The sequence below is a fragment of the Vitis riparia genome, chromosome 6 (assembly GCF_004353265.1).
Source record: "Vitis riparia cultivar Riparia Gloire de Montpellier isolate 1030 chromosome 6, EGFV_Vit.rip_1.0, whole genome shotgun sequence".
Lineage (NCBI taxonomy): Eukaryota > Viridiplantae > Streptophyta > Magnoliopsida > Vitales > Vitaceae > Vitis > Vitis riparia.
In genome coordinates this window covers 18939379-18954148 of record NC_048436.1, presented here as the reverse complement: position 1 = coordinate 18954148, position 14770 = coordinate 18939379, and the positions used below count along the sequence as shown (strand labels likewise).

Below are 14770 nucleotides of genomic sequence, written 5' to 3'. Positions count from 1 at the left end.
TCCCCTCTCCCTGATTTAGGGTTCCAGGACCCAACCAAACAGTGCCCCAGTTTGTCCAAATTTCTGCTAATCTCCTTCTCTCTAATCGCCACCTTGATCACTGCTCGGTCTTTCCTCATCGGCTGTTTGATTACCTCCGCAAAGGTTTTCGTCGTGATAGGCTTCAGCAGCAACGCCTCCTTTTTCTGGCTCTCATCCCCTTTCCTCTCAAAGCCCAGACGCCTTAGCGATTCTACCATTGAAGTCCATCCCCCCACTGCTCCTCTCCCTTTGGGGATGAAAATATTGGCATTTTTGCCCTCCAGATCCACCACTCCTAATCTTATGAAGCATCCGCCTCTGTTTTCGTCACGCGTCATGGAATACGCCCTTCCATTTTCCTTCCAGCTTCTTCGCCATTTCCCCACACTCGTGTCCTTACAGCACTGGACCAGCCCTTCAAGAAAAAACCCTAGACTCTCTATTCCCATCCGTACCCACGACGAGATCCCTTTTTTTCTCTCCACCACCATAACTTGAGTTTTGCCCTTCTTTTCTTCAACCTCAACCTCAAAAGTTTTTGATTCCACACTGAAGATGGTCTTCCTGGAGTTATCCCGGTGCCCCGAGCAGGACGCTCCCTCTGGGCTTTCACTTCGACTCGAGCGCCCTCGATCTTCTCCCCCGCTCCGGTCGGTCGCCGAACCCCTCTTTCTCCTCCGTCGGCTTCCTTCAGACGCGAAGACCCTCGCTCTTTTCCTTCGCTTTCCTTAGATCGCAGACACCCTCGCTCGCCTCCATCGCACTCAGACTCCCTCGCTCTAGTTGTCTCGCTCCCCTTCAGTCGTAGAAGCCCTCCCTCTCCTCCGTCGGTTTCCTTCGGACGAAAGGCCCCTCGCTCTTCTCCTTCGCCTTCTTTTGGTCGCAGACACCCTCGCTCGCCTCCATCGCACTCAGACTCTCTCGCTCTAGCAGTCTCGCTCGCTCGCTCTCTCTCTCTCTCTCTCTCTCTCTCTCTTCCATTTCAGGGTTCATTCTTTTGGAAACTGGATAGTTGGCTGCATAAAACCATTGATTTGTAAAGAGAGTTGGGTTGCTTTATATACTTGGATTCCTAAATTATCTAACCAGCAAGCAAATTAATTGGCTAAGAGAAGCATTTCACAACTAGCAGTGGCAGATCTAGTAAAAGGGTGCCCCCACCCCTAGAAAATTTAAATAATACAGGTATTTTTGGTGGAGTTGAATATGTAACCAAGGGCAAGGAAGAAGATTGCCTTCACAACTAAGCTAAATTGAATTGTCTTATTCCTTTTTGCTCCCCTTGAAACAAACTCAAAATCTCACACACCCTCCCCCATCCCACCAGAATGGAATTCCTGGCTCCACCACTGGCTTGTAGAGGCTTTTGTAGAAGAATTCATGCCTTACTTTAGTTGTAACTCTTTTCTGGATCCTTTGTTCAGCCATCTTGGCTTCTGTTTGCTTACTGCTTCACATTTTTTGCATTCTATTGTTTTGTAACTTCTCCATGAACGATAGTTTGTTCTTGTTTGTACCTTCAATTCATTATTAGTAAACTACTGTTTCCAATAAATATATGTACATATATATCCTGCCTACTTCAGGGAACTTTCCACTTTACTAGTCTTCTTGGACTAATGTAATTTGCTCTAATAATCATCCACTGTAGTAAGGCTAGCATGCTGTGGTATCTTCTGTGCTTTGGCTTGTCCTAGGTGTTCCCTCAGTGAGGGATTTGTTATTGTGTTGGCAAAATAATTTCATGACCATGCTATATTTGCTTTAGAATGAGTGTAATATCAGAGTATTTGAAGATACGAGAGATCAAAGTCTAAAAAAATTCCTTTTTAAAATTTTTGCGGGGTTGATCAGGGATTCTTCAGTAGCAATTTTTTCCTTGATATGGTTTGGGGAGGAGATACTTTGTGGAAAGCACTTTTTTTTTTTTTTTTCTCATTTTACTGTTTGGGCAGTACCTGTGTACCTCCAATGTACTAGGTTTGTACTCCTTTTCCTTTGTAAGTTTGACTAAGCAAGCAAAAAGTTTCCAGCTCTGAAAATTTTGAGTTTGTTATTGGTAAAAAATGTCAAATCAAAATGTTAGAGAACAGTAGATTTATTAGCTAAAAGGTGATACAATCCACCAAGGAGGGTTTGAATAGGCTTCTGATTTTGTTTTATTTTATTTTATCAGAAACAAACATCTCATCCCATGAAATAATACAAAGAATGATGATAAATTCTTCTTCCATATACCAGCCATTATAAAACTCTAATCAATAGGACAAAACTAAAACTCTAATCAAAAGTAGGAGAAAACTATCTCATCTAGCAAGCATAGGTCTTTGCACATCTAAGAGTGGTTCCAAATACAAAAGAAATATTCAGGGAGGTAGACAACACCCCCACAAAAGACATCATATGTTGGCTCCCTGCTTTGTTAATAAATCCACCATGTGGATTTGCTAAATGAAGAATCCAACCAAAAAAAGAACTCCAGTTCTACAGCAAAATCAAAACATTGACAAAGCCACCAATCAGTCTTCATGTGCTTAATTCTTTCTTATTCACTAAAGATTGGACAACTGCTAAATCTACCTCAACTAGAAGGTTGGAAGGACCCTCAACCTTAGACAACTTTAAACCTTCCAACGAGGCTAGAATCTCCATGTCAATTGTTAGACCACTCCAACATGTTTAGAGAAAGCTCTCAGCAGTGTACCAAGATAATTCATGAGCATTCCTCCATTCCTATTTGTTGTGGAATTCCTAATGAACACTACCAAAATTCAACTTAGCACAACCAATGGAGGAGTCTCTTTAAGGAGAGTGTTCTCGTCCGATCTTATAGCTCTACACACTAGGTTCCAATCTAACAATATAATACTCAAAGGAGCACCCTCAAATGATGGACTAGTTGAAACCCAAATGAAAGAGGAGAAATAGATTGAATCCCATAATGCCTCAAAACTTTTCCATCTATCCTCAAAAATCATTGCATTCCTCTCTAATCATACAACCTAAGTTAATGTAGAGTAACAATACATCACGGTAACTTCACTCTACAAAGATCTCCAAAACCCTTGTAGGAAATTGTTAGCCTCTACACTACACTCTTAGATGGAACTCAATCGATTCCACCAAGTTCAAAAAATATATGGTAGTGAGGGGGGATCAAATTCTGGTTTGGTGCATCAAACTTCTCCAAAGTTCGTGATCCCTATCTCAATTGTTCAATCAGTGATCAAGGGTGTTTCATGGAGTAGTTCACAAGGTGAAGGTGTCCTAGAAAACTCTATGTGGACCAACTCAAAATTTCAAGTCTTTACTAGATTTTTAGGGGTAGCAATAAAAGGTTTTAAGGAAGAGATTAAAACTCTTTTATAGAAAATTGAAAAGAATAGAGGATAATCAGGGTTGACTTCATTAAAGAAGAAGATGAGGGGGTTTATTATGACTTAAAAGCTGACGAAGAGAGGGATCAACTCTAGAAAGGAAAGATAGTCATGCAGGTTGGAGTGGTCAATGAATTATGATGGTAGAAAGGAATTAGTGGTTTCTTCAAATGAGGATGTTCTTGGTTGGCTCAATGTTTTCAAAATTGAACTAATCATTAAACTAGATAAGTTACCGCGTTACAATTCACTGATTGAACTAGTGGTCTATGGGATTTTGGGCTTAGAGCCTGATTTTATAGGGCATTTGAGGAGATCATGAGTTGTAGCCTATTTTAGTTAAGTTTTATTGCTTAAATAAAGAGATAAGGATATTCTGTTATCCAATATCTCTGACTTTCATTTCCTAGGTTTTAGGGATTGTTTTTCCCATTTGTTAGTTGCTAGAACCAAGGAGAATTATTGATAGATTTGCTGTCATATTTCTCATACAAGACCCTTTTGTAATCAATAGGACTTTACAAGGAATTAAATAGAAAGTTTTCTCCTCATTCTTCATGGTATCAGAGCTTCCTTTGAACCATATTAAATCTTGATGGTCAAGTACGACATGACCACCAATAAGCATAATTCCCACCTCTAACATCACCTATCAAAAAGCTTGGTTCTTCCCATTACAGGCCACAACTAAACAAACACCATTTTCTTCAATGGTTTTAGTCCATTATAATGTTTATTTGTGGAAAAGGGAAGGATGACTGCCTCACCAATACTGCAACAACTCCACGAAAAGATCCGAAGTTAATGGGTGGAAACCAAAAAACAATATGGTGATGCCCTAGTTGATCAACTCCATGAATATAGAATTGGTGATAATTTCATGTTTTATGGAACAACAAAGGAGATATGGTATGCAAAGAACCTTACCCCAACAACAAAAACATTATTTAATTCTTTGAGACAAAGAGCATTCTACATGATCTCCAATAAGGGGAACTCTTAGTCGCTCTACTTCAATACCCTCACTCGCCATTGGCAACAACTAGATATGTTCAAAGAATTAGAGTAGGATTGCCGTGGAGACAACATCAAATACAAGAAAATCGTTGAAAAAGAAAGAATCTTCAAGTTTTTGTTGGGTCTCAATAAAAAATTGGATGAAGTAAGGGGGAGAATTCTTGGAATTAAGCCTTTGCCATCCATATGAGAAACATTCTCTAAGGTCCAAAGAGAGAAGTAGCAAGAAGGTCATGATGGGAAATCAAAGCTTCTCTACCACAGTTGAGAGTTCAACGCTTGTCTCTCGTGGAATTAATTTTTCAGGCAACAACCTAACTCATAGAGGCAGGCCATGGTGTGATCACTATCTTAAGCCAAGACATACCAAAGATACCTACAAGAAGTTACATGGTAAGCCCGTTGATTGGAAACCAACAAGACTACCACCTTAACATGAAAATTGTGGGTTCATGATCATAGGAGACGAGCATCCAACTTTTGAGGCAACTTTCTTCAACAAAGAGCAAATGGACCTCCTTTAGATTCAGCTAATCTCAACCAAGTCCTACAACACCTATCATTGGAACTGGTTCAATAGTACAAAAAGTTAATTTTTTAAGTGCTCTAAGCATCAACACTAAGAAACTGTGTTCCTGGATAATTGAATTTGGTGCTTTTGATCACATGATTGGAAATACCACTTTGTTTCATACTTACAGTCTCTGTTTTGAAAATGATAAGGTCCGAATTGTCAATGGGTGTTCTATGGTGGCTGGTATAAGTTCCATTGTTATCTCAAAGAACCTGACCTTTTGTAAGACTTGTAACTTGTCCATTAGTAAAATTACAAGGGACCTTAACTGTATTACTAAACTTTTTTCTCACATATTATGAATTTCAAGATTTTGACACGGGGAAAATGATTGGCAATGCCAAGGAGTTTGTGGGACCCTATATTCTCAAAATTGATGACTTCTTTGAAGAACAAACTCAAAATGAAAGTTGCATTTCTATTCTTGCCTTAGTGAGCCAATCTAATTGGGATTCTATCTCAGTTGTTAGTTCTAATAATGATTATACAATCATGTTATGGCACTATAGATTTGGTCATCTTGATTTTTTGTATTTGGAAAAGTTGTTTTCTTTATTATTCAATAATAAAAATCTGAAGTTTTTTCAGTGAGAGATTTGTCAATTTTCCAAACATGTTTGAAATACTTATCAAAATTAGTCATACAAAGTGTCTCATCCCTTTTCAATCATTCACAGTGATATTTGGGGGTCATCTAGGGTCAATAATGTTTCAGGGGTTTGTGTGTTTTGTTGATGATCACACTTGAACTACTTGGATATCCTTCATGAAAGACAAAATAAAAGTTGGTCCAATCTTCTAGAACTTCAACTCCATGGTCCAAACACAATACCAAACATGAATTTAGGTTATTAGAATTGACAATGCTTGAGAATACTTTCATTCTATCCTTGAGGAGTACCTATTGAATAATGGTATAGTAATTATAGTTTAACAAAGTTCTTGTGTAGAGACCTAACAACAAAATGGAGTCACTAAAAGAAAAAATCGACACTTCCTTGAAGGCATCAGGTATGTTATGTTCACAACATGTCTCAAAACATTTCAAGGGGGAAGTTATCCTTATTGTTGCCTATCTTATCAATAGGATGCCATCTAGAGTCCTAAGATTTCAAACCCTTGCCAAACCTTATTCAATCCTATCCTCAAACTCGAATCATCTCTTCTTGCCTTTAAAAGTATGTGGCTATGCTATGTTCATGTTTACCAACAACACAGAAGTAAACTACATCCTAAAGCCATAAAGGGTCTATGTCTCCATTATTCTCCCAATCAAAAAGGTTACAAATGTTTTTTTTTTTCTAGAAATGAAGATAAAATTTACTAATATTTTTTTTGATAAGTAAAGAGAAGTATATGAAAATAAAAGAGGAGACACCAAACTAGTGCCCTCTAGGTATACAGGGAGTATACAAAAGCAACCCATCGACTCTAAACCAAGGTAGCGAGCCGAAACCCCTACCTATAACTAAAGCCTAGCCACTCAAAAAAGCTAACAAGAGACCGCAGGCTCAAAACTATAAACACCCTAACCCATGACCACAGATTACATACAAAAGAATGTTTCAACCTTTGGATTGACAACACCTCATTCCCAAAAGCCAACAAATTTTTTTCCTTCCGAACTGACCAAAATATTCCTAAGGGGGCCATTTGCCACTCCTTTTTACGGATTTTCCCAACAAACGCTCCACGCCACCCAAGGAGAGTTTCCTTAACTGTACTAGAGAGAACCCACTCCACACCAAAGAGAGAAAAAAGAAGATTCCACAATGAAGATAAAATTTACTGATATAGAAAAAGGTTGTAAATGTTAATTGCTTGTCACTAGAAAATTTTGCAATTCTATGGACGTAACCTTCTTTGAAAATCAACCATTCCACCCCAAAACTCATATTCAGGGGAAGAACTCAATCATACAAGAATATCAATTTTGGCTAAATGAGGATATTGTCTAGTCTAATCCTATTACCCTATCCGCACCAATTTCTCCTTAAAATATCCAAGTCTAAACCCATTTAGAACACAAATTCTCAAACCCACACACAACCTACAAATAACAAAGGGTGTGTTTATTCAAGGAAACTATTAACTCAAGAGGAGATAAAGCATCATGCACTCCCCAAGCAAAACCAAGAGTCCAATCCAAGATTAGACAATCCTAATTCCCTCCTAAGTAATATGTTCATGAATCCTTTTATGATGATTCTCCTAGTAATGATCCTAATATTCCAATTGCTTGTAGGTAAGTTGTTAGATTGTGTACTCAACATCCAATTTCAAAGTTCACATCTTATGGAAATTTATCCTCAAGTTACCGTGCCTTTGTTACTAATCTCTCCACTATAGAAATTCCAAAAAATATACAAGAAGCTCTTAAAAATTCGAGCTCTTAAGAAGAATTGAACTTAGGAACTCTCAAAACTACCAAAAGGGAAACAACCTGTGGGATTTGGTAATTAGAATTTCAAAGTATATATATATATATATATATATATATATATATATATATATATATATATATAGAAGGTAGAGGAGCGAGACAGAAAAGGTGAGAGGATCTCATTGTCTTAAACCTCTAGAGCTTTTTAAAAGAAACCTATGCGATTAATGGAGGCTTTGAGATGATTCATGTCAAGGGCAATGGAATAAGACTTCATTAAAGGCTTCAAGATAAGAGGACAAAAAGATAGGGGGTTGAGATTTTTCAAATTCCATTTGTAGATGATATTCTTGTGTTAATTAGGCCAACGAGGAGCAAATGTTGAAATTTGGGTGATATTTTAGTTTCAAGTAATCCTAGGCTTAAAGATCAATTTAACGAACAATGAGCTCAATCTAGCAGGAGAAGTAGGAGAAATGGATTTGTTGGCCTCTTCATTGGGATAGGAAGTTTGCCTTCTAAATATCTAAAATTGCCTTTAGGAGCAAAATTCAAGTCTTCTTCAATTCAAACTCTAATTGAGGAAAAGTTTAAGAGCATTTGAAAACTTCTGACAACTTAAGAAACACAAGTTTCATTTAAGGGTAGCAAACTAACCTAATTGAAAAGCATCTTCTCTAGCCTCCCAATCTACTACATGTTGGTATTGGTTATCCCAAGAAAAGTGAAATGCAAGCTAGAAAAGATTTAGAGGGATTTTCTTTTAAGAGGTAGCAACTTGGACTTGAAGATCCACTTAGTAAGGTGATGAATTGTTTGTTGTTAGAAGACTCATAGGTGTTTGGGCATAAAAAATTTTGGGGTCTTTAACAAATCTTTGTTACAAAAGTAACTAGAGGTTCACGATTAATCAAGATGATTTGTGGACAAAAGTTGTAAAAGAAAAATATGAGGTGTTACAGGGTGTTGTTATTGAAAGAGTAAAGAAGCATATGGCACAAGCTTATGGAAAGCCATTAGGAAACAATAGAATGGTTTCTACTTAAGGACAAGCATTTTAGTGAGGCGGAGTTTATGAAACAAATTGTACTAATTCTTGGTGTTGGAGGGGCCTTATTAAAGATTGTTTTTTGTATTGTTTCGTTAACTAGTCCACAAGGATGCTTGGGTGGCACAATGTTGAGAGTAGATAACGAGGATTCAAGGAAGCTAGAGCCTTAGCTTAAGAAGGCAATCTAGGATAAGGAGCTTTTTTTAGTGAAGGCACTGTATCAATGTGTAAGCCTTGTTATAGTAAACATTAAAGTAGTGAACAAATTGATAAGAAAGATCCCAAAGAATGCTTAATTAAATCTTATAGCAAGTCCTTGTCACCTAATGTGGTGTCATCTTTTCACATTAAGGAGATTTAGATTCCAAGGGCTCCTTCTAAGGTCATATTTTTGTGTAGAGGGTGACCTTGAAGAAAATACCATATACCAACTTATGAAGAGATGTTGAACTATGGTTAACTAGTACTATCTTTGTAAGAAGCCCAAAAAATAAATAGAGTGCATTCTCATCCATGTAATTGTGGGGAATTTTGGATTACTCCGTTCCTTATCCCAGGATCCGGTTAGGTGCATGAATTACTTCCTAGTGTATTTAGATCCTAGCAATGGAAGCAAAAACACATTTTTTAAACACAAAAAAAAAAAAAGCTATTTGGATCAAAAAACCTTACCAATAATTTGGATGTTCCCAAATCCTTTTCTTACAATGAAGAACAAATCTAAAGTCATTGGAATTCTCATAGACCCATGATCTTCCGACCAATTGAGTCTATCTTGAACCTTAGCACTCATTTGGAGGGTAAAGGACAGGGCTCTCTCTAGATGGTGGAAAAAGAAGAAGACTCAAAAACCCTAACCCTTAAAGGGTCATTTATAGGGTTCTATTAGGCTTAAGTGACTTGAATTTGTCATATGCTTAGATCACTAAATTTAACCCAAAAAAGGGTTCTAATTTATTAATTAACCTAACAAGACTGTTTAATTAATTAATTAGCCCAATCTAAAGTTATCGTTCACTAACCATTGTGCAACCTTACAAAATTACCAAAACACCTTTATGCACAAAAGTGAATCAAAAATCTATCCAACCCTCATAATCCATGATATCAAGGTATATGAGATCAAGAGAGGGCCACTGAAACTCATATGATAGTGTTGGCTCCCTCATAATCCAATTCTAAAACTATAGAGAAACAACTGCACTTTAATACCCTATGTAATAACAACAAAACACTAATTGCCCAAGTCCGTGACTTGCCTATCTGTTGCACACAATCTCCCCATGAACTGGTATCAATAATCTAACAAAGTGAAAACTATCAACCTCTCAAGATTACCTCTATTATCCTTAAGTTTTAGATTCTTCAATGGTGTGATCAATTGATATGTCCTATCACACCAAGAGCTAATGTCAAATCTCATTTAAAAAACTACTACAATCATAGTTTAACTAAACACACTTCCTTAGGATCACCCAAGGAGACATTGTCTCAATCCCATGAGATATCATGGTGCTTTTATTAAAAAAACCTATTACTACTAACTTTCATCAATAGTGACTCAATCCATAAGGAATATATGATCACTTTAGGGTCTCACCCGTAAGTCAAAGTCATTATTAACTTTGACACAAGATCAGCATTCTTAGAATATTAAAAGACAATATGTGAAACCAAGGTTTGATTAATCTCAGTTTTAATGATAACAAAACAAGATTTGGAACTAATGATTATATTTCAAGTGTAATTAGGCAAGACGATTTCCAAAGTGATAACAAAACAAGATTTGGAACTAATGGGTTTTTTTGCTTGGGAAGCTTCATGGGGGAAGGTTCTTACTCAAGATCAACTCAAGAGAAGGGGTTGGATTTTAGCTAACAGATGTTCCTTGTGTTGTGCTGAAGAGGAGATGATAAATCACATTCTTGTTCATTGTTCTAAGGCGAAGGTTTTGTGGGATCTCGTGTTTTCTTTATTTGGTGTTAATTGGGTCCTTCCATTTATGGTTAGAGACACTCTTTTAGGTTGGTATGTTTCTTCTAAGGACAAGAAGCATAGAAAGATTTGGCGGGCAGCTCCTCTTTGCTTATTTTAGACGGTTTTGAAGGAAAGAAAAATGATAGTTTTTGATAATGAGGTCCTGTTGATTCAAAGATTGTAAAATTCCTTTGTTTGTAATTTTTTTTCCTGGGCTAAATCTTCTATAGTTGTAGGCCCCTTAACTTTGTGGACTGGTTGGGTTCTTGTTGAGGGCCGGTGAGTGCTTGTCCCTTTTGTATCCTGTTTTTAGGTGACGCTTGTATACTTTCAAGCACCCTTTATCTAATATATCCTTGTGCATTTATCTATCAAAAAAAAATGGCAATCACAAAGATAAAATCAAGTCAAAGAGAAATCAATAATAAGAAGAAAACCTCAAAGAAAAGTGTTTTTCAAGACTTAAGCTTCATAAGATCTCTTTGTAAGGTTGTTGGTGTACTAGGTTTTTTATACATTACATTATTAATTTATGTACCAAAATCATCCAAAAGTAATTTTGTTTTAAATCTTTTAAAATTTGATGATTTCATGTTTTCAACTAAAATCTTGTGTCAACTACTTTTCAAATTTGTTTAAAAGGTTTTAAGTTGAAAAGGATGGTTATTGAGCCAAAAAAGGCCCAACTGGTTGAACTAGATGAGGAATCGGTCGACCTGTTTAGCTCAACAGATCGAATGGTGCAAAAACCTTCTCTCTTCCAAAACGATTGTTCAACCGATTGAGGCTCAGCCTCAACCGGTCGAGATCCGGTCAAAGGGCGGTCGAGGTCCAACAGTCACCTACCAAGCATTAAATGCTAATGGCTAGTCAATCAGTCGACCCCCAACTCAACCGATCGAACCCCCAACAGCTAGTTTGGTCGTTTTCCTCTATAAAAAAGCTTCAATCTTCATTGTTTCATGAACTTAAACTTCCTAAACCTTTCTTAAATATATTTGAGCCTTGGAAGAGTGTTTTTTAATGCACCATTGTTCTAAAACATGCATATCATTAGTACACCATTCAATCCTAGTTTTCTTATATCATTTGAGCCTAAAGTTTTGTACTAGGATTTTATGAAATTATTTATAAATCTTTGAGAGGAAGAATCTAAGTGCGAGGTATCATTTGGGGATTCTCAAGTGTGGGGTATCACTTGAGGGGTTATTCAAGAGTGAGGTATCTCTTGAGGTTTGTAAAGAGTGCTTGGAGTCAAAAGTTTAAGAGAGTGGATTAAAACCATAATCTAATTGTATTGCTTGAAGGCTTAGTTTGGAAGCCTTGAATTAGTGGAACCTGAAGCTTGGGATTGAAGCTAGAAGAGAGTGGATGGAAGCCGGGTTGCGCCAAACCACTTTAAAAATCTTGTGTTTGGATTCTCTCTTCCCTACTCTTTTACTTTATATGTAATTGTTTATATATTGTTTTATTATATATTTACATATAATTGTCTCTTGCATTCATATAATTTAAATTTGCAAAAAAAAACCATCACCCTATTCACCACCCCCTTCCCTCTTTTAGGATGATTACCATACACACTAGTGCACTCACCATTCAAAACCTATCCTAATTCCAAGACCAATCATCCCTCCAATTAGAAGGTATGATTAATGTCATATTTTGTATAAAAATTGAGGCGATGATCACATCTTTAACTTGATTTCACTATTAAAAACACCCTTCAACTAAGCAATTATGTCATCTTGTGTATATTTGATTTTCTCATGTTTTCTTAGATTTTTTTATATTTATAGGCTTATTTCATGAATAATGATGACCTTAAAATCCTCTTGGGACATCTCAAATGCAAGGAAGAAGGGTAAATTGAACCAAAAGACTAAATTTTCAAGGAGTTTTCAAGTGCTAACCTTGTCCAACCAATAAAATATTTTGAAGTGATTGAAAGGGCTAGACACGTCCAATTGAGCATAAACAAATTTTGTTGAATTCCTCACTTTCTAAACTTAAATTTGACCAAATTTTAGAATTTTTGAAGGTCGATTGCCTAAAGAATAAATTAGAGAAACAAAAATGATGTTCCAGCTCAAAATGATGCCACTAAGGGCTCCATAAGGGCACTACTCCCTAGTAGAGCCACCCCTTTTTTGAAGGAGCACGTGATTGCAACTCATAAGTGACCTTTTTTATGTTTAAACCTAAGGAAATGGGCTAGGTCCAATGCTTATTAATTTCTAATCATCCTTGGCCTTTTTCACAAGGAGGAAAGATACTCACATGAGAGAACTTAGGGCTTGCTTAGGGATATAAAAAAGGGAATGGGCAACCACTAGGGGTGTCCAGATCCTCACCCTTTGAGGGGGGTTCATCTATTGCATCAACCAACAAACTTGGGGAATTCGGATTTTGGAATCTTGATTCATCTTAGGTTTTCAATTTCATTTGTTCTTATTTCGGATTTCTATATTTGCTCCTAGTTTTGAATTGTTTTCTTATTAAGTGCACAATTGAACCGTTTCATTTTATAAATTTAATACAATTTCATATTTGAATTTAATATTTTAATGTTCAATTCCCTGTTTTGTTCTTTATTCTTTCAATTTGATGTACTTCCAATGATTTATGAGTAGTCATTTTGGTTAAGGAAAGGGAACCCTAAGGCTTCCCATCCTTCCACTAAAATGAATCCTTACATGAATATGCATTTTTAATTCAAAGTAGTTTGTCATTGTAACCCTTTTATTCATTAGAAAGCATTGTATGTCAACATTTGACAATTAGGGATTATAGGTCTCAATAAGGAATCCCAAGCACTTAATGGTAGAGCCATTTTGACTTGGGATGACCTTGATTAAGCCTTAAATACCGCAATAAGGCAAATGGTTGGGATATTGGGTTCAAAAAACCACCACATATTTATGCCTAACTAGAGATTGAAGCCTAAGGTCCCCATAGGGTATTCCAAGCACTTAATGGGAAAGCCATTTTAACTTGGAACAACCTTATGTAAGCCCAAGATAACAATTTTCAAGTCATTAATACTTTAGTAAAAATGAAGTGAACATATGGGTTTCAATTTATAGGTGAACACTTGTAGTAAAAAATATTGATAACAAGGATCATTTCATGGTAAGGAAGGGACCATAGGGATTCCCTTTTCCTCAACTATTAGTTACAAATTAGTTAAGATTCTTTCTAACCAATTCTTGTTTTTCCCATAACAACTTTCTTGCCCAAAGCAAGAATTCAAGAAAGAGTTCTCCATCAAATTTTCTTTTATTTTTTGAATCTCTCCACTTCACCTATATTCCAAGATCACTTCCCTATGGTTCGACACTTGACTCACCGGGGTTTTAAAGCTACAACCACACCTCTATGCTTAGGGATCTATCATTTTATTTATACAAATTTTGGTGCAGTCAAGGTAGTACACTACAACCTCAAAAGGGTTACCTAAACCAATGAACTGACTGTAAACAAGTCATTTACTTGCAAGGAGCCCATGACTTGGATTTATCACGCAACTCTTAATGCACCCAAGTCATGTACAATGTAAGAGATGCAAACAATAATACTCATAAAATGCACTGCATGGAATAAGGATAGGTTAAAGTGCTACTAGGACTTTATTAAATGAATAATAAACTTCAATTTGTTATATCATATCATACTTTTAAGGGTCCTATCCTAACAGTAGTTAGGCCACTAGTCTCTAGTCTTTAATATTCTCCCCGTTCAACATGCCTTGGGTTCTCTTTCACTAAGAGAAGCATTGCTTGCATGGCATAGCAATTTTTTTGAAAATGATAGCAATCTTCTTTGAGTTTGGCTCCACCATATTTCAATCTATTCTTTTTGTTGTTTGCCTTAAAAAAAAGGGGAAAAAAATCCTATATCTAAAATAAAATATTTTACCTAGAATCCAACAAACAAAAAAACAACTCAAATATTTTAGTTAAAAGTTTGTAATGGTAATTAAAAAGACATTGATAAATGATAAGATGAATAAAACGAAGAATGCTTACCTCGATATAATGGCCACAATCCTGGCTTATACCTGAAATTTCCAGGACTTTCCTTAGGAAAAGTGAAGAACATAGTTGGAACAACAGGAAGTAACTTGAACAAAAATAAGAAATAACTGGTGCATTAAAAAAAGGTTCAAAATTTAGCAGTGCAAGTTAAGCAAGACCTCATCTCTTTCTGATATCGTCGAAAAGCTGAATCACTGTGTACATGGATGACCATTTTAAAGTAAAGGTTGTCAGCTGATATAGAATCAACTTTGTGGAAGTTATAGTAACACTTAAAAGCAGCAGGGAAACGCTTCTCCCTCATTAAACGAATCATTTCCTGGTTCAATTGAA

At 36.4% G+C, this 14770-nt stretch overlaps 1 protein-coding gene across 5 annotated transcripts in view; it reads right to left on the bottom strand.

Annotated features, from left to right (window-relative positions):
• The window catches only part of LOC117916913 (tRNA ligase 1), a 62424-nt gene that overhangs the window by 31157 nt on the left and 16497 nt on the right, over nucleotides 1-14770 (bottom strand). For all 5 annotated transcript variants that reach the window (XR_004651620.1, XM_034833140.1, XM_034833141.1 and 2 more), the window contains 2 exons: nucleotides 14596-14756; nucleotides 14429-14460 (listed from right to left, as the gene is read on the bottom strand). Coding sequence is in view for 4 of the 5 variants with exons in the window: in XM_034833140.1 (XP_034689031.1) it covers nucleotides 14429-14460; nucleotides 14596-14756 (193 nt within the window). In the remaining variant the exon portion in view is untranslated. The remainder of the gene's footprint in view (nucleotides 1-14428; nucleotides 14461-14595; nucleotides 14757-14770) is intronic.